At 36.0% G+C, this 23,887-nt stretch overlaps 1 protein-coding gene across 1 annotated transcript; it reads left to right on the top strand.

The window, feature by feature from the left end:
• Positions 1-4,917: 4,917 nt before the first annotated feature.
• LOC128896660 (PTB domain-containing engulfment adapter protein 1-like) lies at positions 4,918-23,452 on the top strand. Its single transcript, XM_054160018.1, has 7 exons — positions 4,918-4,923; positions 10,117-10,347; positions 18,210-18,536; positions 20,275-20,489; positions 20,566-20,780; positions 21,807-22,033; positions 22,106-23,452. Exons 1-7 carry the CDS (start codon positions 4,918-4,920, stop codon positions 22,178-22,180), a joined length of 1,296 nt encoding a protein of 431 aa, XP_054015993.1. The 3' UTR covers positions 22,181-23,452.
• The last annotated feature ends 435 nt before the right edge of the window (positions 23,453-23,887 follow it).

The following is a 23,887-nucleotide window of genomic DNA, read 5'->3' as shown; positions in this document are numbered from 1 at the left end:
TTTTATTATGTTTGCTATTTACAATCAATTCTTATACAGAATTATGAGTAACTTAAGTTAGCGTGGCACAATGACGTGGTGCAACTATCGTGATAGGTGCTTACAATGTATTCATTTATGAATGTTTACATTAGCATGTGAACGCAGTTAGTATTATGAGGCACCTTTATTTAAATCTATCGGGTAGGTCGTGAGGGTAGAATCTTTTTAGTCTACGAGTTAAGTCTAGATTATCTAATAATTGGATAGCTAAGGGATTTGAATGATTTGTTAAACCCATATTATAACGTTCACTGAAATTATGAATTTCTTCTTTCATTGTTGGCAAATTCAGATCATGATGTATTCTTTCATTAGTAATATACCAGGGGGCGTTACAGATTAATCGTAGGGTCTTAGAATGAAATCGTTGTAGAATTTCTATGTTAGATCCGTTGGCAGTGCCCCATGACGTAGGTCCATATGGGTTTTAGAATGGTCTTGTATAAGATAAATTTACTTTCCAAACTTAATTTCGATCTTCTACCGATGAGCCAGTAAAATTTCTTAAATTTTCCTTCAGGGCGATGGATTTAGTTTTGATATGTTGCTTCCATGTTAGTCTTCTGTCAAGCACCATACCCAACTATTTGGCTGAATCTTTTATTGGTATTCCAGAGCCATTTATAACAACCGTGGGACATGTGGATTTACGTAGAGTAAAGGTAACATGAGCAGATTTATTGTCATTTACGATGATATGCCATTTGTGGAACCATTTCTCAAGTTGGTTTTGGTGATCCTGGAGAATCCTTGACGCATTTTGAGGATCTTGATTAGCTGCTAACAGCGCCGTATCATCTGCGAAGGTAGCTGTGATTACATTCGGCGTGATAGGTAGGTCGGCCGTGTAAATAGAATATAGGAGCGGTCCCAGGACACTGCCCTGGGGAACACCAGAAGAGATAGGAAAAGTTGAAGTGGTTTGATTTAGTAGTCTAACTTTGAATTTTCTATTGGTTAAGTATGAATGTATGATTACATAGTAAGAATGGGGTAGAATTTTCTTAAGCTTATATAGCAAACCCTTATGCCACACTTTGTCGAATGCCTGTTTAATATCTAGAAATACTGCAGAGTAGTATTTTTTTTGTTCGAGGGCCTGGGCTATATTGCGAGTTATGCGATGGATTTGCTCGACTGTAGAGTGGTGTTTACGGAACCCGAATTGATGACTAGGGTTTACTGAGTCTGCTAATATGGTCAGCAGCCGCTTGCTTAACATTTTTTCAAATAGTTTAGATAAGTTTGATAGTAAGCTGATCGGACGATACGAAGTTACTTCATGTAACGGTTTCCCTGGTTTGTGTATAAGCGTAATCGTTGATAACTTCCATGACGTCGGATAGTGCCCAGTTCGGAGTATGGCGTTAAATATAGAAGTTATTAGCGCTATTCCTTTCTTCGGTAGTTCCTTAATTATTTTATCATTTATTAGATCATGACCAGGCGCCTTTTTGGGGTTTGAATAATTAGCTATAGTTGCTCTGACTTCTGATGATGAAAAAGGTTCAATTTAAGGCGACATTTCAAATGGAGATTGTAAGTATTCCAATATTTCTAATTCATCAGTAGCAGATTTGGGAGGCGGTGGTTTAAATACTTCAGCTAGGTGTTCAGCGAATAGATTAGCTTTATCTATCGGACTCCTTGCCCAGCCTCCTCGTGGGTGGCGAATGGGGGGTATTACTTGCTGGGGACGTGAGAGTCGTTTCGCTGCTTTCCAAAGAGAGTAATTAAGAGTCTGCCGTGTGAGATAGGTTTACTAGGAATTTTTGGAAACAATCATTTTTGAAGTCCCGAAGGATTTTTGATAGGTTCCTAGTAGCTCTGTTTAGATTCCGTTTATCATTCGGTAGTCTATTGTTTTGCCAAATTTTTCGAAGTTTTCGTTTCTCAGCAATTTTTTTCTTTATGAACTCAGGGTAGTCACAACGAGTCGAGTATTTCAGATTGGGAGTGGAGGTCCTGACAGAGTTTATTATATTGCGTGTGAGATAATCCACAGCTGTATCTATATCATCGGTTTTTCTTAGAGGTACTGCTGCTGTTGTGGAGTTATTGAATGTTTCCCGAAAGTAGGACCAGTTTGTGAGTTTGTTGTAGATGGTGGTGGGGGGCACGTTTTCTATAATTGTTGAATTAACTGTTGCGATGACAGGAGAGTGGTCCGAAGACAAGTCCAGAGAAGAACAAATTTGAGTGTACCTTGGAGACACATTTTTCATTATATAGAAATCGAGTAAGTCAGGCACTTTGTTTGTGTCCGATGGCCAGTATGTAGGCTCACCTGTACTGAAGTGAGTTAATCGTTTAGCCTCGATACTTTTTAGGAGTGTTCTTCCTCTAGGTGTGATGAGTCTGCTGCCCCATTGGGTATGTTTGGCATTTAGATCGCCTCCAGCTATAAATCTGTAGCCCAGTGTTTCGAAGAAGTAGTCAAAATCTTGTTTAGGGATATTGTGTCTGGGCGGACAATAAATCGCGGATAAAGTGAGTGGACTGTGCCAGTCTTGGATCTTAATACTTATAGCTTGGAGGTAATCTTGTTTGAATGGGGGAAGTTCATAATGTTTCAAGCTTGATTTTACAATGATTGCAGTGCCACCATGCGCTCTGCCGCTAGGGTGTAACGTATAATATACTTTATAACCATGGATTTTGAAGTATGTTTTATCGGTAAAATGCGTTTCAGATATTATCATGACCTGAATATTATGATTTTTAAGAAGAATTCTAGTTCATTTTTATGCTGAACTAAGCCGTTGGTGTTCCAGAGAGCAATACGTAGGGTCGTCATTGATTTGGATGAAGTGTTAGTTTATTTACAATTATTGTCAATAGTGATAATAAATTATTTATTTGTTCAGTTTGCTTTTCAATAAGTTTCTCTAATCTACAGAAATTTTCAGTAATGTAAGAGTTATTTTCGTAGTTTCCTGTGCATAGGAAGTACGAGGATGGATGTGACGTTGGATATTAGCCATTACATTAGTTTCAGGATTCGTATATGTATTCAAATTTTCTTTGGGTCTAAGTCTTGGAAACACTTTCCTATGTAACTCTTTGTAGGCTAGACATCCTTTGTAGTTCGCGGGGTGGTTGCCATCGCAAAGAACGCATTTTGGAGGGATCTCAAGCGATTTTGTACATTCGACTGTTGAATGTGTACTGGCACATTTTACACAACGAAATTGGCGGTTATAGTATTTCTGAGTGTGTCCATGTCTTTGGCACCTTTTTCACTGAACTATTTCCTTTTTTTTATGTGGTGGTTCTATTTTAAATACAATGTTTTTAATTCGATCGATACTATAGACGGATTTATTATTATGTTTTTGTTTGAGATCAATGTAAAATAACGAGAGAGGGTTATGCGTGATTCTATGTTTAATGTTACTGATATTGATTACCTCGTGCCCGAGTTTTAGAAATTCTTCCTTTAGTTCGTTTAGGTCAGTTGAGTGATGAACATTACGCAATACGATGCGAAACGATCTTTCCTGTTTTAGTTGATAAGTGTGGAATTTAGCGTTCGATGATTTCAGTGATTTCGTTATATTTCTATAGGCATCGGAATCTACAGGCAGAATTTTAACTTGGTCGTTATTTATTTTTAGTTTGAAATCTTCTTTTTTAACGATCTTTTCTATAAATCCTAACAGCGTTTGAATGTCAATGACATCGTCAAGGTATATTGGCGGTGGTTGAGGTTCTTTATGTGGTAGATGATTTTCGAATTCATCGTTATCGGTGCACGAATTTAAGATTGAGAATCTATTTGATGTTGTTACAGAACTCCTCGAAGGGTCCAATATGGTTTTATTGTTTCCATTTGTGGTCTCGATCCTTCTTCTTTTTTTGTTTTGGTCAATTGCTTCATCAGAGGTATCCTTTTGCAAGGATTTGAGCAAGATTTAACGCCATTTCGTGCTAGATATAACCGATTTAGAATCGGTACCTAATCGAAAGGCTGTTGTTTGTCCTTATCTAGTGTATGATATTCGTTGGGCCAGCTATTGAATTTGTGATTGCCTTTCCTTGTCGGCTATTCTGTAAACATACTTAATATAGTTACGCACAACGTATAAACACACTGAGCTCGATTTAGCACGTACGAACGCTTTGACAGCTAGCACGCGACTGTAAAATTATAAATGTGCTAATTCTTTAAGTTAAATATAACCTAATATAATTACTTAAATTTTGCATCATTATTTGAATGAAAAAGCTATTTAGAACTTACATGCGAAGGCCATTCTAGTTCAGACCGAGCACATTGGTGTGATAAGGAAGTACACCAAATTTCAGAGTGATCGGTCCATTCATTCTGAAGATATCATGCAACACGTGTCAAAAATAATAATTTTGAGAAAAAGAGGTTTAAAGTTAAAATTTCAATTCAGTGCTGACTTTGTTATTATACATACCTTATTCTGCTTCAAAACTCTCCAGCAGCATACAAGGCACCTTCTTCCATAGCTACATCTTTTTGTGCTTTACTTTTGGACCATCTGGCAAATCGTCTTGCCTCCAGTCTGGCTGCCGATTTACCCTTCTCATTATATCGTACCCTCATTTCATCTTGGCACTGGAAGATTTTTTCGGTATTTAAACCAGGTTCAATGTCGAATCTTCGCATGATGTCAAGTAGAATCCTCGTTTCTTCATTAAAACATGATGTAGCTATGTACTCCATAAAAAACTACAAGAAAGTAGAAAAAGATGTGAAATCGAAATGAAACTCCTTTCCAGCAAAGTGCAAAGGCGACACTACGTAACACGATGTAAAATTTAGTGCTTTTCAACTATGCGCAGCTCAACAGTGCTGACGTTAAGACCCTAATGACAACTCATGCAAAGTGATTGCTCCGCACTATGGCGGTAAAATAAAGATCCACAAACGGAGACTGTTTAATTTGTCTAGATCACTGCCGCCTGGAAGTCAAATGCTTGGCGTGGCCAGGCTTCTATACATATACTCAAAGCCTTAGCTCCTATTGACTTGTAAGTGTTTACAAAAAATCGACTGGAAATGTATAAGACGATATCGTTGTTGTATGTGGACTGATTTTATTGATTATGGTTTTATTCGATAGCTTATATGCGATTTATATCAGCAAAATACCTTTAAATTTAAAAAATATTGCAGGTGTGATGAGATATTAATGAAAGAAGTTTCAGGTTAGGTTGGAATCGCAATTTTACAAGTAAGAGATACTCTAGATGTGCTACACATGAGGACTTCAATTCCACTAAATGACTTCTTCAGTGGCAACTTCCAAATCACATTATTTACACTTCCATTTTAATTTTGTGTAAATCCTTCTAAGCACCTATGAAGCAGATTTTCATTGCTCAGAACTTCATAAATTGGCTTTATCACGTCCATCACAACATCTGGTATGGGATTTTTATGGTAAAAATTTTGTAAATTATCGTAAGTCTTTGCTCTTTGCCATCCGTACCATGAATTTTTGCCTTCTGGGCAATAAAAATGCTGTGGTTTCAAATCTGTTGACAACTTATGATAACATGTTGCGCAAATAGCATCTCTCATGTCTTTGATTGCACTGGGTTGAACACGAATGGCATTTCCATAAAATACTATGAGCTCATCAATTAATTTGCCCGTAAGCCTTCCTGCGTAACTAAGCATTTTACCATCACTCAGTTTCTTTCCAGCAAATTCCTTCTTTTTGTTGCGCAGTCGAATCCCTATTCTCTTCTGGATATGACGCATTCCTTTTTCTCTACAGGGAACTTTTCACCGTATGGCCTTGCATTTTGTATCGCAGTAAATGTCTCGCTGTCAACGCCCCCTATGTGTTTCAAATATTTGACACTATTGCCTTTCTTCAGATCGGTGAAACATTTCCAAAATACCATCAACTTCCATCTTTCCAGAGCTGCCATGGCGGTTCACTCGGCATTTGATGATGTGATAATCATTCCATTCTTTATAAGCAGCAGTGTCCATTCTTGTTTTCCAGCTGACGCATTCTTGGCAATATACATTTTTTGTGTTCACATCTAAAACTAACCCACTGTAATTTCCATTGAGGATTCTGATACCCTGTAAGGATGTAAATCCTCCATGTACCATCTCCAGAAACGTACAATTCTTTTGGAATTACAACGAAATTGCTTTGGTAGCTTTACAAAGATTTTTCACATGGATATCATAACTTGTTTTTGATAGTCGGTGGAAGGTTCGTAATTGCACAAAAAGTGTTCAACTCAATTACACCATGCTCTATCATGCGCGTAGCTAATACACTTCTTTTGTTAATTTCATAATTATTCTTTTTCCAATAAGTCTAGAATTTGGAATCGCGCGAATCTTTTATTAACTTTGACACTCAACTGTCAGTTTAAACCCTAGTCTCTGAGTAGCTGTTTTTGGAAACGTCAGAGTTCCACCGCAGTTCTTACACGATACAATTTTATGTAATTTATTAAAAACAATTTCAAAATCGATAAAACAAGTTTTCCCTGTTTTATTTTTCACAATATCAGAGGTCTGTTCTTTGCTTAGGCTTGGATGGCTGATAAAATAATATGTTCGATTCACTTTTCCTAGAGAATCGATTTTTAAAAAAATTACGTTTTCTTTTTCGCCCAGTAAATCGTTTTTTATCCGGGATTCCACGGTGTCGGTTTCTTGTATTGTCACGTCCTGGATTCCAGATTTGAAAAATCTGTCACCCAGTTCGCTCAAATACTGCCTGCTTTTATCCCCCGCCTCTCTTAAACGACTCGCGTCTGGACGGGATCCTGATCTTTTGATTTACTGTACTCTTGCGATTACTGTTTATGAAAATTTTAAGTTTTTTACTTACTACTTGATGGATTCTATTACCTTTCGAATGTATGTTTCCCACAGCGGAGCGTTCGGTGGTATTTCCTACACGTGCTCGAACGTCGAATGGACTCGGGGAAATGATTGGTATTGTTACTTATTAATTTTATCACTATTTATTATTAAGACCTGTGCATGGTTGTAAGTAGTAAATGGGCCTGACGGAGCCGACATACAGAATTGAGCGAGGGGCTGCACCCGTACGTGGTCAGCCCACATTAAATTGGAGTCCGGTCTGGTCTGACCACGTACGCGTGCAGGCCCTCGCTCCGCTTCTGAATGCCGGCTCACTTACTACTTTTTCAAATCTGCTCCGATTTGAAAACGAAAGCGTGGTTAAAAAAATCTAATTTTTGGGGGATCTGTTAATAAAGCATTCGCGCGTCCGAATCCACGAACGGCGTTGACGTGGGGTTACTCGTTCACCCAGCAGATGGGCCTCAAGTTGGAAGCGAGTTTTTAAAAAAAATCGACATTTTCGTATTTTATTACGCGGGAAAAAGACATCAAAACTGTGTCATTCCGATGCCCTGTACTGTTGGACATGTAATCCACGCAACGTGACAACGTTCCAACCCTTACACTTGGGGGTGGACCACCCCTACCTCTGCCCCCCTCCCTTCAGCTTCGGGGATAGTTTTCGAAACGGGACCTTTTCGGCATTCATCCTTAACATATCGAGAACAAATATGGTGAATTTCATTGCCCTCCGATGTGTGGAAGTGCTCCCTTACGAAGGAGGTTGAAAATTTGCGAGCTGCTCCACCCCCCCGAAGGGTGCCTATGGGGTGCTCGGTATGCCTGATAGCATTTTCTGGATCAGGGAAGTTCAGAGAATGCATTGAGCCCAAAATCGAAACCGTCGTCCAAAAATTGTGGATTTTAGTGGGGTGGGAGATTTTGGGGGGTGGGTTTGTCCGAGAGAGATTTCAAGGGGTGCATTTTGTAGAGGGCATCAAGGAGAGTCGCCCCAAAGGTTTTTTTAATTTTTTTAACCCTTTCCATTACTCCTGGCACCTTCAAAAGTGACGTTTTTCGACGCCCCCCCCCCCCCACTTAAGGAGGTGAATTAACCCCTTTGCGTCAATCCTCGCCAATGCAACTTTACACACGCTTACGGGACACTTCAAAAGTACTCCTCACGCAGTTTCATTTCAATCGGTTGAAAACTCCCATAGTTACGACGCACAATGCGGACAAATAGCAAAATTGTGGACAAAAATCAAAATTTCATTACTAATATAAATATATTGCTATTTATTCACAAAAAAAATTAAAATTAATCATAAACATTAATAAAATCACAACAAAATTAACAAAAAATTAACAAACCCCGATTTTGATGAAACTTTGTATACTTGTTTGTGGGACCTTCTTATGAATTACACCATCCTCAGTACGTGTGAATTTTGCGTTTTGAGGGAGAAATTAACCCTTTTATCCGAATCGCTCCTTTTACTTTTGCTCGGAAACGATTAGAGATTTCAAAAAATGTTCAAGCAAACATTACACTGTTTTTAGAGGCCTATAAACCAATACCAACAAAATTTAAAAAAAAAAACATTTTTTTAAATCCTCCCCCTTTCCTCGAAATTTGTGAAAATTTTGATTTATTTCTGGATCAGTAAAAGCGTTTTTTTATTCTGAATCCAACGGTATATATGAGTTTATGATTATCATTCAGGAAAATGTTGTAATATTGTAAAATTGTCGCTTTAGTAGACTATATTTCGAATTCTTTAGGAATTTTTGTCTCATAAATAATAGAAGTTGCACCCATATGTTATTTAATATACTATGCTTCATTTTGGTTGAGGATGTGAAAAATAATTTTTATAGAAATCCATAAATCAATTCAATTAGAATTTTTAACTTCCAATTGCGACCCTACATCAACAGTACGGTCCCTTATTAAAAATTATATAAAACCGAACGTTGCAAGTATTTGGAAGAAAACTTATAAGTTTCTTAAAATATAACAAATAATCTATCCAAATATGTGAGAACTCAGGATATTTTTTGCCGTTTTGTCTGTATGTTTGTTCGAAGATAAAGATTGTATTATGGATACAAATGATTGATACATGATTATTTATAACAATTTCCACGCTGACACATATTTTATAGGATAGAAATCTGCCTCACATTGTGATATATACTAATATTGAATTTTGTCCACTTATTCCGCACTGTGCGACGGTTTGAAAAAGTGTCCCACTAATTGTTTGAAGCAGTGTAGTTACCGGTGGAATCGTAGCTTGACAACACTGCAGCCACGATTCGGCTTCTCAGTTATTCTCTCGAGTTAATTGGTATCAACTAAATTTTCTGCTTTGAAATTCCAAACAAAAAAAAATGTACAGGATAAGATCAAGCGTTTATATTTGTTTGGAGTTTTGAAATAGAAAATTTAGTTGATACCAATTAACTCGAGAAGCCGAATCGTGGCTGCAGTACAACAAATATCTCGAGAGCAGTGTCAAGCTGCAACTCCAGCGATAACTAGTAGATGGAATGCATGCATTGTAACAAGAGGTTATCATTATGAACAATGTCTGCATCAAATAAGTGATAACAAAATAAGTAAGTGTAAATAAATGAGAGGAAAGACGAAAACTTCTTGATTCTTTTTTACGATTTTCTCCAAAACGGAGCAAAACCGAGCAAATTTCTAAAGGACTTATTTCTTAGCTTATCGATACCCTACATGCTCCCAAAGTTTTGACACTTAAATTAGGGACACCCCGTATAATTCAATTTAGATATAAAAGAATGATGTACCTTTTACTATTTGAAGTTGAATTGAAGACATTTTTAATGCCAAATATTTTTTTATTATACTTTAAAATATTAAGAATTTAATTCTAAAATTAAGAAAAAACGAAAAATCTAGAAACTGGACATTAAAAACAAGCTTATAACTATACATTTGTTCATTTAAATGTCGTAATTACAAAGGTATTGTATTAATTAAAATTTTACTTTACGCTATACTGTTCGAGTTTCTTTTTATTAAATTAAAACATTTTATTTTTATTAAACAAATTCTCAATTCAAATCTAGATTCGGTACATAAAATTAATGAAGTACACCTAGTTTTACTATCTACTTCGGATAAATCTTACTTCGAAATTTTGATATAACGCATCAATATTTCAAAATTCAACTGTATAATTCTATAAGGAATGCACAGACAAATTTTGTTTGTCACGTAGTGTAATTTGATTATTTCTTCACTGTTGTTCATACATACATTATTTCAGTACTTGGGCAGCACGGAAGTGGATCAGCCAAAGGGAATCGAAGTGGTCAAAGAAGCGATCTGCAAGTTAAAATTTAATCAACAACTGAGGAAGAGCGAGGGGACGAAAACTCCAAAAGTAGAGCTGACGATAAGTATAGATGGGGTTGCCATTCAAGAACCGAAAACGAAGACAGCACCAAAGGTATTAGAAGATTACTATTATATGTACTATAATCTTGAGATGTAACACTAGATCTACCTGGTTTTTAACCGACTTCGAAAAGGAGGAGGTTACTCAATTCGACATGTATATACATATATATATATATATTTTTTATGTATATTACTCGATTACGCCCAGACGGCTTGACCAATCGGGATGAAACCTATTGCATCTTGTAGAAAATGTCTCCGGGGTGGTCCCGTTACCAAACAACTTTGGGATTTCTCATTTTTTACCCGTTTTTTTTTTGCAAAAAAAAAACGAAAAATTTTGTATTGCTTCTTATTCCGAAACGAATTGACCAATTGGATTGAATCTTCTTGCATCTGGTAGGGCTTCGTTGGGTCTTAAAAGCTTAAAAAGACATTTGACCTACTTCCATTTTTTACTACTTTATTGCACTTTTCATCGAAAATGGTACTATTTCCCGTATGTTCGGCCCGAATTTGATAAAATCGATGAAACACTTTACATTTTGCTGCCGGACTCGTTTTCGAGGTAATCACTTTCCAAAAATGATTTTTCTTATTGTTTATAACTTATTGTTATTGCGAAATTTCTATTCTTTTATGTAACTCGGCAAGGAATTAACCGATTGCGATGGAGCCTTCCGCATTTCATGATAGATGAATTCGTGATGTTCCCATTTGCAACAATTTATGGACACTTTCATTGTTTATAAAACCATTGTTGGTGCAAAATTGCTATGTTCTGATGTAGCTCGACAAGGAATTTACCAAACGCAATCAATCCTTTCACATTTAGTTGCACATGCATTCCTGATAATCCCATTTGCAACTATACAGGGTGTCTCAAAAATGTTGGATGTCCTTGAATGGGATATTTCAGGGGGTGATTTGAAACAACGTTTTGATAGCGAAAATGTTGTTCGAGGTTTCGTTAAGGAGATATTTTTCAGAAACCCCCGACCAATCAGAGCGCGAGTATGCCGTGGAGCGCCTGCGATAGCGTAAGCTCACAAGCTTACAATTTAACTATATACGAAGATCAATAGACATCAAATTTTGCTTGTTAGTATTATTATTCTTCTAACAGATTGCAAGCATAACAAATAGTTATAATAATTGTAGAAGAATAACAATAAGCAAAATATTGTGTTGCATATAATGCCCATCAGGTTGAGACTTACGTGGGTTATGTGTAGAAGTACACTGTAATAGAGATCAGGTTGTGGACTTAGAAGGTTGGTACTGTAATGTACCAGAATTATAAATAAGTATATCTCCTTAAATCAGAGTTATAAAGGATTGAATATAGAGTTCATAGAGGTAATATTTATTTTTATACTATTTATTAAAATATTTTAGTTTATCAATTAATTATCACTAAAAATTTTTCTGGAAAGTCCAACGATTAATCTTCTCAAACAGTTTTATCAACGCATAATACAGCAAAAAATAAATAACGGAAACAATTCAGTGATTTGAATCTCTTGAGTCAAAAACTTTATACATACATTGCAAGAACTGATAAAATAATTTTTGAAAAAAAAAAAATATAACCGACTTAAGTTCTCTAAAGTAGATATGGTGATAGCAATAATTTAAGGGCATAAGTTTTGTCCCTCCGACAGAAAGTTAAATCAAATTTGGTAATTTTTTTTTTAAATAAGTGCTTTACGTCGCATCGACTGCAAGGTCATTAGCGACAAAAATGTTCTATATTTTCTGGAATAAGTTGGTGTCTCTCAAATATTGGATGGTGTTATGAACATGGTCCTCAGAAGTTAGGGCCGAGTCTGGTTTTAATTTGTATTTTCTTCTTTCGACATCGTATCTTCGGCATTCAAATAGTAGGTGATTTATTGTTGTTCTTTTGTTGCAGAGGTTGCATTGTGGAGGATCTGTTATCTTTAATAAGTATTGATGTGTTATTTTAGAGTGACCTGCTCTGAGTCTAGTCATGATTACTCTTTCTTTTTTGTTTAAGTTGTGAATGGGTATTGGTTGATAGAAATCTTGCACTATCTCGTGGATTTTGGTTCTTTGAGTGGAGGTCCACAGTTTGTTCCATTCTTCTCTTGCTATAGTTTGTGTCGAATTTAGGATGTCTTGATTAGGGATGGGTTTTCTAATTTCATTTGGAGGGATGGAGATTGCTTCTTTCGCTGAGACGTCGGCTTTTTCATTTCCGGCGATTCCTTGATGGGATGGGATCCAGATGAGGATTATGTATTTACCATTGTCGGATAGTTCTGAGCAGGTTTCTTGTATGGCTTTTATGTTTTCATGTTTGTGTTTAGTATGTGTGTTCTTCATAGCGGTAACTACACTCATTGAATCTGTGTAGATAACATGATATTGGTGGCTACTTGTGTAGGTGTAATGAAGAGCATCTAGGATGGCGTATGATTCAGCTGTAAATATTGATGTTGCTTTGGGGAGTCGTTTGGTGACTTCATTGTTGGTGACGAAGGCGAATCCTACTCTTTGGTCAGTTTTTGATGCATCGGTATATATTTTGTTGTAGAGTATGTATTGGTTGTTTAGTTCAAGAAATCTTGCCTTGTGTTTGATGTAACTTTTATGGTCTTTAGGGGTTTCTGCAAGTTCCGTGTTGACTTGCGGGGTTTTGAGAGTCCAAGGTGCTATTTTACCGTAATTGCGTTCAATAATTGGCGTTGTCTTTATTTCGGGGAAATTTGGATATTTTGTGATTCGGATGTAGAATGGTGTTATGGAGTTAGGTCTTTTTTCGTACAGATGGGAGTATCTGTCAGTGAATACGTTGTTGAAAGTCGGGTTATTTGGAGTGGAAGAAATTTTGATTACGTATTTAAGGCTTAGGAGCTTTCTTCTTTGTCGCAGGAAGGTTTCTTTTGTTTCGAACAATATGCTGTTAATTGGGCTTGTACGATAACTTTCAGTGGCTAATCTTAGAGCTATGTTATGGATGGTTTCAATTTGTTTCAATATAGAGGGTTTGGCTGAATTGTAAATTATTGATCCATAGTCTATTTTGAATCTAATTAGAGCTTGATATGTTTTTTGGATGGTTTCTTGATCTGCTCCCCAGTTGATATTGGATATAACTTTGATGATGTTTAGTCGTTGTCCGCATATTTTTTTTAGGTGATTCATGTGTGGTATCCATGAGAGATATAATTTGACTCTTATCAAAGATGAGACCAAGTAGTTTTATGTGTTGTACCAATTTTATTGTTGTGTTATTCAGGTAAATTTGTGATAGGTTATGATGTTGGTGGCGTTTTCTCGTGAATATGATATATTGTGTTTTGTGAGGAGAAAATTTGAGGCCTGATTCGTCCGACCATTTCTGGAGGCTATTTATGCTTGACTGTAGAAGTTCTGTAACAGTATTTATATTTTTCCCGCTGCAGGATATCGTAAGGTCATCTGCGAAAAGATTAACCTGTACAGGTGGTTTTATGTTTGTAGCAATGTTATTTATTCCTATTAAAAATAGTGTTACGCTGATTACAGATCCTTGTGATACTCCGTTGAATATTTCAGTCGGCTTAGAGAGTGTGCTGTTGACTCTGACTTGGATTGATCTATTTTTAAGAAAGTTCTTTATGAAGGCCAACATGTGTCCATTTATTTTTGCTTCGGTTAATGTTTCAATGATTTTGGGTCTCTGTATCGTATTGTATGCCTTTTCTATGTCTAAACAGACTAGTCCAAGGTGCTCGTTTTTTACGAATATGTCACATATGCTGGTTTCTATGTTGATGAGTACATCCGAAGTCGAACGGTACTGGCGGAAGCCGTATTGGTATGATGCCAGAATGTTGTTTGATTCTAGAAACCATCTTAGTCTTGCATTGACTATCTTTTCTATGATTTTACACATTGTGTTCGTTAGTGCTATGGGTCGGTAACTTCCTGTTTTATGTTTGTTTTTGTTTGGTTTCAATATAGGTATGACTATAGCATTTCTCGATTTGTCTGGAAAGACTTGGTGGGTCCATATTCCGTTAAATATTTTGAGGAGGTTGTTTTTTCCAATCGGAGGGAGTTGTTTTAGAAATTTATTTGGTATATTATTCAGGCCTGGAGAGGAGTTTTTTGTTGTTAGGAGTGTGTTATTTAGTTCTTCTATTGTTATTTTTGCATTTAATATATGGTCGTTGGTATCTTTTTTTGACTTTTTGCTATAATGGGACGTGTTTGTGATGTCTGGTGGTTTTTCCTTTTTCTCAGTTGGTGTATTGTAGTTGTTTTTGATTGAATTTTGTTGGAAAGTTTCTGAGAGTGTATTGGCTATGTCTTTCGAGTTGGTTACAGTTTTTCCATCGCCTAGATTAAGAAATTGAATTTCTGTAGTGAGTGCTTTTCCATCGATGCTTTTTATTTTCTTCCACACTTCAGTTGTTGACGTTTGATTTGTGATGCTTGATATGTATGTTTCCCATGATTGCTTTTTACTTTGTTTAATAGTTTTACGAAAGGCGGTACGACATTTTTTGAAATTAATTAGATTTTCTGTGGTGGGTTTCTTTTTAGCTGTGTTAAATGAGTGGTGGCTTTTGTTCAAAGCCTTCTGACAGTCTTCGTTCCACCATGGTATTGTTCGTCTTCTGTTAATTTTTGGTTTAATTTGTCCGGAGGCTTCTTCTGCTGCAGTGTTAATGATTGTTTCGAGTGAGTTTGTTAATTTGTTGATAGTATGCGTATTAATGTCGTATTCTAGGTCTTCGTGTGTAAGCTGTCTAGTGATTGATTCTTAGTATATGTGCCAGTCTTTTAAGGTTCCATTTGGGGTGTGGTATTTTAGCGTCAAAGAGATGTGATCTTCATATGTTATTTTTACGGGAAAATGATCGCTGTTGTGAAGGTTCTCTAGGACTTTCCATTCTATATTTGGGATTAGTCTATTGCTACATATTGATAGATCTATTGAGCTGAAGGTGCCTCTACTTACGGAAAAGTGTGTTGGATTTCCTGTGTTAAGTAGAATTAGGTTTGGGTCCTCTAAAAGTTTTTCTACTGTTTTTCCTCGAACGTCTGTTTTGTATGATCCCCAGAGGAGGTTATGGCTATTGAAGTCCCCTACTAACAGTAAGGGTGATGGTATTTGATTTATTAGGTCTTGTAAATCTGTCAATTTCAAAGCGTGACTATTTGGGATGTATATGTTGCAGATGTGTAATTTGCTCGGGAGTGCAGTAGAAATTGCTATTGCTTCTAAATTTGTCCTTAGTGGTATCTCGGTGGCTTTAAATTTATCTGAAGTAGTTATGAGTACTCCTCCGCTTGAGTAGTTTTCGTTAGTTCTGTTTTTTGTAAAGGTGGAGTAGCCTTTTAAAGTTGGATGGTGGGATTTCTTGAAGTTGGTTTCTTGTAGGCAAATAATGGTTGGGTTGTGTTGGTTTATGATAAGCTGTAGTTGTTCATAGTGCGTGTAATACCCATTTATGTTCCACTGAATTATCGGTTTCATAGTGTGTATCTGTTAATAGAGAGTTTGGTTTAGAATATGATTGATTAAAGTGTTTCGTTTTCAGTGTCGGATGACCAGTCAGTAGTGGTGATTTCAAGTGTTTTGGGGTGGAGTTTCTTGCATAGTCTATGTATTCTATTTTTGATGCTTCGTTCCTTGAGTGACGGATAAATTTTTTTTAGCATTTCTATCAAGGCTATGATGTTCTCCGTATATGTTTTGGCGATTTCGATTGGATTTGGTGAACCGAAGGCATTTTCTAAAAAACTTTTTAATTGAGCATAATTTAGTATGTAGTTATTGTTTGCATTGTCGATGTCTTTTCTGGCTGGTTCCAGCATTTCATCTATTCTTCTTGTTGTGGGGTTCGGTGATGAGAGTCTTTTGGGCTTTTTTTGGTTGGATCTGGGATAGTTGTTTTTTTAATAAACAAAATCCATGATGGTGGTTTGAAGTTTAGGTCGGTTAGTTTTACAAGGTGACTTGAAGTTTCATCTGATGATATCGATAAGGGTCTTTCCATACCGGATTTGTTAGTCTGTGGCTCCTCCATTTTAGTCTCTATGTTGTCTGTTTTGTCTTTTGGGAGGTCTAGGGTATTATTTGATGTGTGGGGATTCTGGTTTATATCTGTCTGAGTGATGATTTCAATATTGTTGGTATTATGTGGGCACTGTTTGGCAACGTGTCCTTCCTGTTGGCACCCGAAGCAGATCAGTTTGTCTGTGGTTGTAAATATTTTATATATGGTATCTTCGAGATTAATAGTAAACGAGCTTGGTATCTTTTTGGAATCATCCGGATTTATATACACTTGTCGCCGAAAACTTAGTATGTGGGAAAGGTCTGGTCTGTTAGCTCTGCTTTAAAATGTGATATTTTTGAGCAAAGTTTAATGTTATTGCTTTTGAATGCGTCTTCGATTATGGAATTGGGGATGACACAGTCACTAACATGCGGACAGTATTTCGGGTTTGGAACTCGCAAAATTGCCGTTGTATCTAAACACGTCTTACTGCTATGGTAACTGGGACGCAACTCAATGGTAATTTGTAATTTTGCGCCCACTACGAAAAGATTATTTAACATAATTTAATATAAAGGAAATAGAAATTTAATATATTATTGAATATCATTTAATGTAAATGAAATAGAAATTATTTCATACTTTTTAGTGCAATTTTAATATTTTTTCGAAGTCGGTTATATTTTTTTTCCAAAAATTATTTTATTTCACTCTTTTTAGTGGCAATCTATAACCAATAGGTTTCATGCAATAACAATAGTTATGAGCAATATACAGGATGACCCAAAAACGTTGGAGGATTTTGAAAGGGGTGGTTCCGGGGCGGGTGGGGTGGTGATTTGAAACAATTTTTCCTTAGCGAAAATGGTATTCGAGGCTTCGGTAAGGGGATATTATTACAGAAACCGAAACTCGCGCTCTGATTGGTCGGGGTTTTCTGAAAAATATCTCCTTAACGAAACCTCGAACAACATTTTCGCTATCAAAACGTTGTTTCAAATCACCCCCTGAAATATCCCATTCAAGGACATCCAACATTTTTGAGACACCCTGTATAGTTGCAAATGGGATTATCAGGAATGCATGTGCAACTAAATGTGAAAGGATTGATTGCGTTTGGTAAATTCCTTGTCGAGCTACATCAGAACATAGCAATTTTGCACCAACAATGGTTTTATAAACAATGAAAGTGTCCATAAATTGTTGCAAATGGGAACATCACGAATTCATCTATCATGAAATGCGGAAGGCTCCATCGCAATCGGTTAATTCCTTGCCGAGTTACATAAAAGAATAGAAATTTCGCAATAACAATAAGTTATAAACAATAAGAAAAATCATTTTTGGAAAGTGATTACCTCGAAAACGAGTCCGGCAGCAAAATGTAAAGTGTTTCATCGATTTTATCAAATTCGGGCCGAACATACGGGAAATAGTACCATTTTCGATGAAAAGTGCAATAAAGTAGTAAAAAATGGAAGTAGGTCAAATGTCTTTTTAAGCTTTTAAGACCCAACGAAGCCCTACCAGATGCAAGAAGATTCAATCCAATTGGTCAATTCGTTTCGGAATAAGAAGCAATACAAAATTTTTCGTTTTTTTTTTTGCAAAAAAAAACGGGTAAAAAATGAGAAATCCCAAAGTTGTTTGGTAACGGGACCACCCCGGAGACATTTTCTACAAGATGCAATAGGTTTCATCCCGATTGGTCAAGCCGTCTGGGCGTAATCATTAATATACATAAAAAGAGAAAAATATACATGTCGAATTGAGTTACCTCCTCCATTTCGAAGTCGGTTAAAAAAGATGCTTGAATTCTATTCCTTTAACTGATATTCCACATAAAAGCATGTGCACGTATCCGGCTCTAAAGGAGCGTTCTCTTTTTCAGCGGATTATGCATCAGTATCCACTGCACAGAATATCGTACTGTGCTGATGACAAAGGTGAGAAGAAGTTCTTCAGCTTTATCGCGAAAGAAGAAGACGCGGATAAGCACACGTGCTTCGTATTCGTTAGCGATAAATTGGCCGAGGAAATCACCCTGACCATTGGTCAAGCCTTCGATTTAGCGTACCAACGGTTTTTGGAGACCTCTGGAAAAGATCTGGAAACGCAGAGGCGACATATGATTTTACAACAAAAAATCAAGCGATTGGAACACGAGAATAACGTATATCGTCAGCGGCTGCAGGACATTGCTGCTATCAAAGGATCGGTTAGTTCAATGGATCCCAATTCAGTTAGTAGATGTAAAATGTAAAGCATGAAGTTCTCCACTTACGATGGGTAATTTTAATATCCAGACACTTTACAATTTTGTCTATGATAAAGGATACGGGATATAGACTGTTAGCATGAAAATGATAGTATTGAAATCATTCGTTGTCGCAACGTATTAGACGTTATGATAATAATTAGCTTCCTATAGAGTCGTGTACAATGTCTTTAGTGTGACTAACGATTGTATTAATTTAGTCCTTGGTTGATGAGATTATTGCAAGTCAATTTATCACTATTTATCTAAAGACGACTCAAACTATTGCCGATTAATTTTGTTTTAATAATTCGTTTAATCCTTTGGACTACAATTATTTTCATAGTTTGTTCTTGGTCAGCTCTGATTTAACTTTTATGGTTTTGATGTCTCATATTATGGATTTTCCAGGTTTCTTTCAATATACAAAGTATTAGGCCTAAACCAGGCCATCTGAATATCTGTTCCAATCGAAACATGTTTACATTTACAATTCGATTTTTCGAGTAAGATATTTCAATTTTTATGTTTAATATTATCCCAGATAGCATCGGACATCCCATGGACGTCCATTTTATGTCCAGTTTACGTCCAAACATCGACGTCCATTTCCGGACGTCCTTAGGACGTCCATGGGATGTAAATTCTGTACGTTCCATGGACGTCCGCCCGGAACGTCCTACGAACGTCCATGGGACCTAAATTTTGTACGTCCCAGGGATGTCCGCTCTGAACTTTCTAGATTTAGGGAAAAATACTTTTTTTTAAACAAAATAAATATTATTTATTAATATTATTTATATTAAATATTATTTAGAATATAATATTTATTCAATATGTAGAACAGAATATTTTTTCCGAATATAAAATACACTATTTACAATTGTAAATTAATATTAATTAATTAATTAATTAATTAATTAATTAATTAATATTATTATCCCAGATATCACCGGACGTCCCATAGACGTACAGAGAACGTACAGAGAACGTTCTGGGAATGTCCAGCACCGGACGTCCCATGGACGTACAGAAAACGTTCTGGAAATGTCCAGCACCGGACGTTCGATGGACGTATATAAGACGTTCCTGTTCCTGTGCTATCTGGGTATACAGTCATTACTTAATATTCGCAACAGAATATTTTTTTTCCGTAGATAAAACACATATTTATCTAATATTCGCAACAGAATATATGTTTATAATATATATATTATATTGTTATACATATCTGATCGTATTTTAATGTCAGTTACGTAATGCGATAGAGAAAAATATGCATTTATAAATGATAAAACATAGATGATCTTGAAAACTTCCAAGAAAAGAAATAGTAAGAAAAAAAAATGATTGCAGTCCCTCCATACCTTTCAAATTATATGTAAAATATTTTTTGTATCATCACAGTTGGAAGAGATATTTAGATGGGCTGATTTAGGCGTGACACTGTATATATGATTTCTCCATTTTTGTACACATTCTACATAAACATGCTTAGCAAAGCATTTTTTAAATAATACCGTGTCCTACTAATTTGTTTTATTAACTATATGAAGTGTAACATATGACTTAAAAGTTATAAAGAGAAACAGTTTTATCGCTCCAGAGATGACATAGTGAAAAGGGTTAATTTCCTATGCACTGTACATAGTATATTTAAATCTTAAGTAGCACTGTTTCATAAATGTTCCTGTTTTAGGCTGACGTATCAGCTTACTTATCGCAACATAATCTTCCGGATATCCTGCACGTGCCTGGTGCATCAAGCGAAACAACGCAGGTAAATGGAACCAGTAACAAGTTTTCTTCTGGCACGAACAGCGACAGTAATGGAAATACACCCAATGGGTCGCAACAACCCCCACCAGTTCCTCCAAGAAATTTTGAAAAAACATTCGATGACAACTTTATGACGTACGTAGAAAGATTCACTACCCTTTCTCAAAATATTCGATGGTTATTTGATAACGGATTAATTTTACGTGAACAGAAGCGAGCCTGCTCAAAAGCCGTCAGTTGGTACCAAGCTAGAGGGACTTCTAATGGACGAATTTGAAGAAGATTTCAATCCGAGAGCATTCGAAAGCGCGGTGAATGGCATCACGAATCATCAAACTAATCACAGTTCTCTTCTGAATGGTCAAATATCCTCTAATTCGAACTTCTTCTCACAAAGCAATGGCACTACAAGTCCTCCTCCATTGTGTTAGATTTTTCGCCAATATTTACGTACAATATACTCTGCGTATAAAAATTGGATTTTTGAGCTTTTAGTGTCTTAACACGTTTATCGCCACGTCACCTACATGTCAGTGACAAGGCTTTTTACTATGGAAGTAAATAACATAATTTTGAAGGTAACATGTTAAAGAAAATAAATATAGTTGGGACTTATGAATTTCGATAACGTTATAGAAATAAGTATTGTGGCAAACGTTAGATTACGTAGGTTTCAATTGTCTCAAAAGAAAATTTTTTTCTTATAGAAGTGTTCACGAATATTTATGTGGCAATCAATCATCCAGGTGCCACTCTTTATACAAAACAATCAATTGAATTGCTTTAAATTTACGATTACCGTATTTGAAGAAGTTACTTTCATTTCACAGCTCGTAACGTTAAGTACGTTCTGTATGAATTAAATTCTTTACTTAGCTCCAATATAAGCGAAGCTTAAATTTTGTTTCCAATACATTAAACACATTAGTTTAGCTACATTTTATGAAAATTTATACCTGAAGTCATATATTAATAACGTATATTTAACATACTTTAATGGAATTCTGAATTCAGTAGGGACTGCTCAAACTGTATAAACACCTTATTGTCTAATTCTAAATGCCAAAATATAATTATATCGATATGTACATTAACGTATACGTTCACTCCACAATATACAGTATATCTGTTATATTCTCTTCATTATAGATGGCGTTATAGAATTAGCATGAAAACTCTGAACAAATTACAAATGTTCGTATACTTCTGACACGGTACAAAAATCAAATTGGCTAAAGTAACGATAATTCTTTGCATATTAAAATGCAAATGGGTGTTCAGAGGTTTTTTGGCGTATTGAATATGACAGTATCATTGGTTTCATTGAAAAATTGTCTTAAGCTACTGAAACTTTCAAAATCCAAGTGTTTGTATACTTTTGATACGCAGTGTATGTAATATTATTTATATGGTTAAAGCAGGCAGTAACATATATTGATATTGTATTTCTAGTGGCTCCACCGCCAAAAGCGAAGGACTCCAGACGTCAAAATGGAGTGAAGGAGGATTTATTCGGCAGCATTCCTTTCAATCCTGCGCCATCCATGAATATGAAAAACGAATTTAACGATCCGTTCGGGATGGGTGAATTTGAAGCCACAACGACGATTTCTAATCCCAGCCAACAGGAGTTAGAAAATGCTATTGGTCTTTTAGATAAAAAACTGCTTGAAATGAAGGTACAGTTGACGTTTTAGTGCAAGTTCGAAACCTATTTAAAATAATTAATTAATAGAATGGTGATATTTCAGGACGGTTTTAGCAGAGGTCTTTCCATCGATACCGATGATTTCTCGTTAGAAAGCTTGGATCCTCTGCGGAATTAAATGAAATATTTTCTTTACAACAGATAGAGAAGAAAACAACCAATTATGCATTATCGCATGTTCCCTAGTGCATAAAAGTAGCATAAAAGTCCAGGAAAAAATAGGCAAATTAGGAACTACATTTATATGAAGCCAAAATTAGTCAATTATTATTTTAATTATGCTAATCTTATATTTATCGTGATGTCTGATAATTTATCATATGCCTACTAATAATCAATAATAACTTAAGCCTCGATGCCGAATGGTGCAGAGATCGCTTATTGTTGAAAAGCATTAGGAAACGAATAGTATTGATATTAGTATAATTCTTTCATCAATATTGTTTGTTTCTTTTTTTAAATAAGAAATTGAGTTATTTAAGGAGATCAAATGGCAAAATTTGTAATGAATTTTATAAGACAGGTTCCTAAATTAAGAATAATCAAGAAAGGGAACAATCTCTTTAGAAATCTTCATATTCTTCTTCTCGACTACTAGATTTATGAGTAAAGGAACCACCAGTTGCTGACCTACTATCAGCAGTTACAAATCTTATCGTATAGAGATATTACGAATATCCGACCACTGAAACTGTTATCAATTTTTTCACTTGCAGTGAACTATATAAGACTCTTCGCATGGCATACATATTTACATATCTGTTCCAAGAATAGGAAAATTATTATTGTTCAAAGCGATCTTTTTAATCGTAATAAAGCGGCTAATGCGTATTCTTTAACGAAGGATGTTTGAAGGCAACATTGACAATAATTGCCACTATTACTATAAGGTCCAATTAAGAGAAATTAATAATATATTTTTATGCAAATATAATGTAACTTAAGGTCATTACGTCTGTGCATTTTTCTGCAACACGAATTATTATAAGAAAAGGATTAGAACATTAACTAAAGTACCGATACAAATCATTACTAATGGATGAATATAATATATTCATCTGTTGATAAATATATTATGCTACTCGTATTATGAGTAACATCTGCAATCCTTTCATTGAATTCATGGGCTACTTTCCTTTGATCGGTCTTCTGCTTTCTATGGAAACGTACGAAAAATAGCATGAATGTTATGTAAGATTTTACTCGCAAGTTTTACAGGCATTTATGCGTGCAAGGGTTACACAATCTTGGAAATCATGCAACTTTATGTTTGATACGATAAGAGGAAGATTGTTAATTGTGTACATATAAAACGCTGTTTTATTATTGTTGCTCTATTGTTTAAGGATTATTGTTAAGAATATAATGCCTGAATATTGTAACTAACAAATTTGTTTTATTTCACATTATGTATCAGATCCAAGTGTCTCTTTCTTTTTGAAGGTCAGAACAAAAAGTTTCAGGACTTCAATAGCATTTTCTTTTTACTAAATTACTATACACTGTGACGGGGCAGAACTTTTCTGCCCGCCACGAAGGCACCCTGACCCCGGAGGGTCCTCGCACCCTCCTCGCCCGAACACGCCGCGGAGGTGGTCGCATGTATGGAAGAATCCGTGGCCCGCGGCCCACATTTTTGGGCCCCCTCGCGCTCGTGATCAGCGCCGCGTCCTCGCGAGAGCGCGGCAAGTCGCCAGTCGCAGTATCCTCCACCCAAGGATCCCGATGTGGCCACCATCAAGAGGACTTGCCACCCTCTACAGACGGTCAGCCCCTGCCCTCGCCCCGCAGGTGCCACGGGAGACAGAAGTGTGACGTGGGACAC

The sequence above is a fragment of the Hylaeus anthracinus genome, unplaced genomic scaffold (genome assembly GCF_026225885.1).
Source record: "Hylaeus anthracinus isolate JK02 unplaced genomic scaffold, UHH_iyHylAnth1.0_haploid 11936, whole genome shotgun sequence".
Taxonomy (NCBI): domain Eukaryota; kingdom Metazoa; phylum Arthropoda; class Insecta; order Hymenoptera; family Colletidae; genus Hylaeus; species Hylaeus anthracinus.
The sequence above is the reverse complement of the archived record's forward strand: the minus strand, read 5'-3'. Positions and strand labels throughout refer to the sequence as shown.

Coding starts and splice junctions, on each gene's coding strand:
- LOC128896660 (XM_054160018.1), top strand. Junction 20,781..21,806: donor TACAAGTCCTCCTCCATTGT/GTTAGATTTTTC, acceptor TTGTATTTCTAG/TGGCTCCACCGCCAAAAGCG. Junction 22,034..22,105: donor AAAAACTGCTTGAAATGAAG/GTACAGTTGACG, acceptor GTGATATTTCAG/GACGGTTTTAGCAGAGGTCT.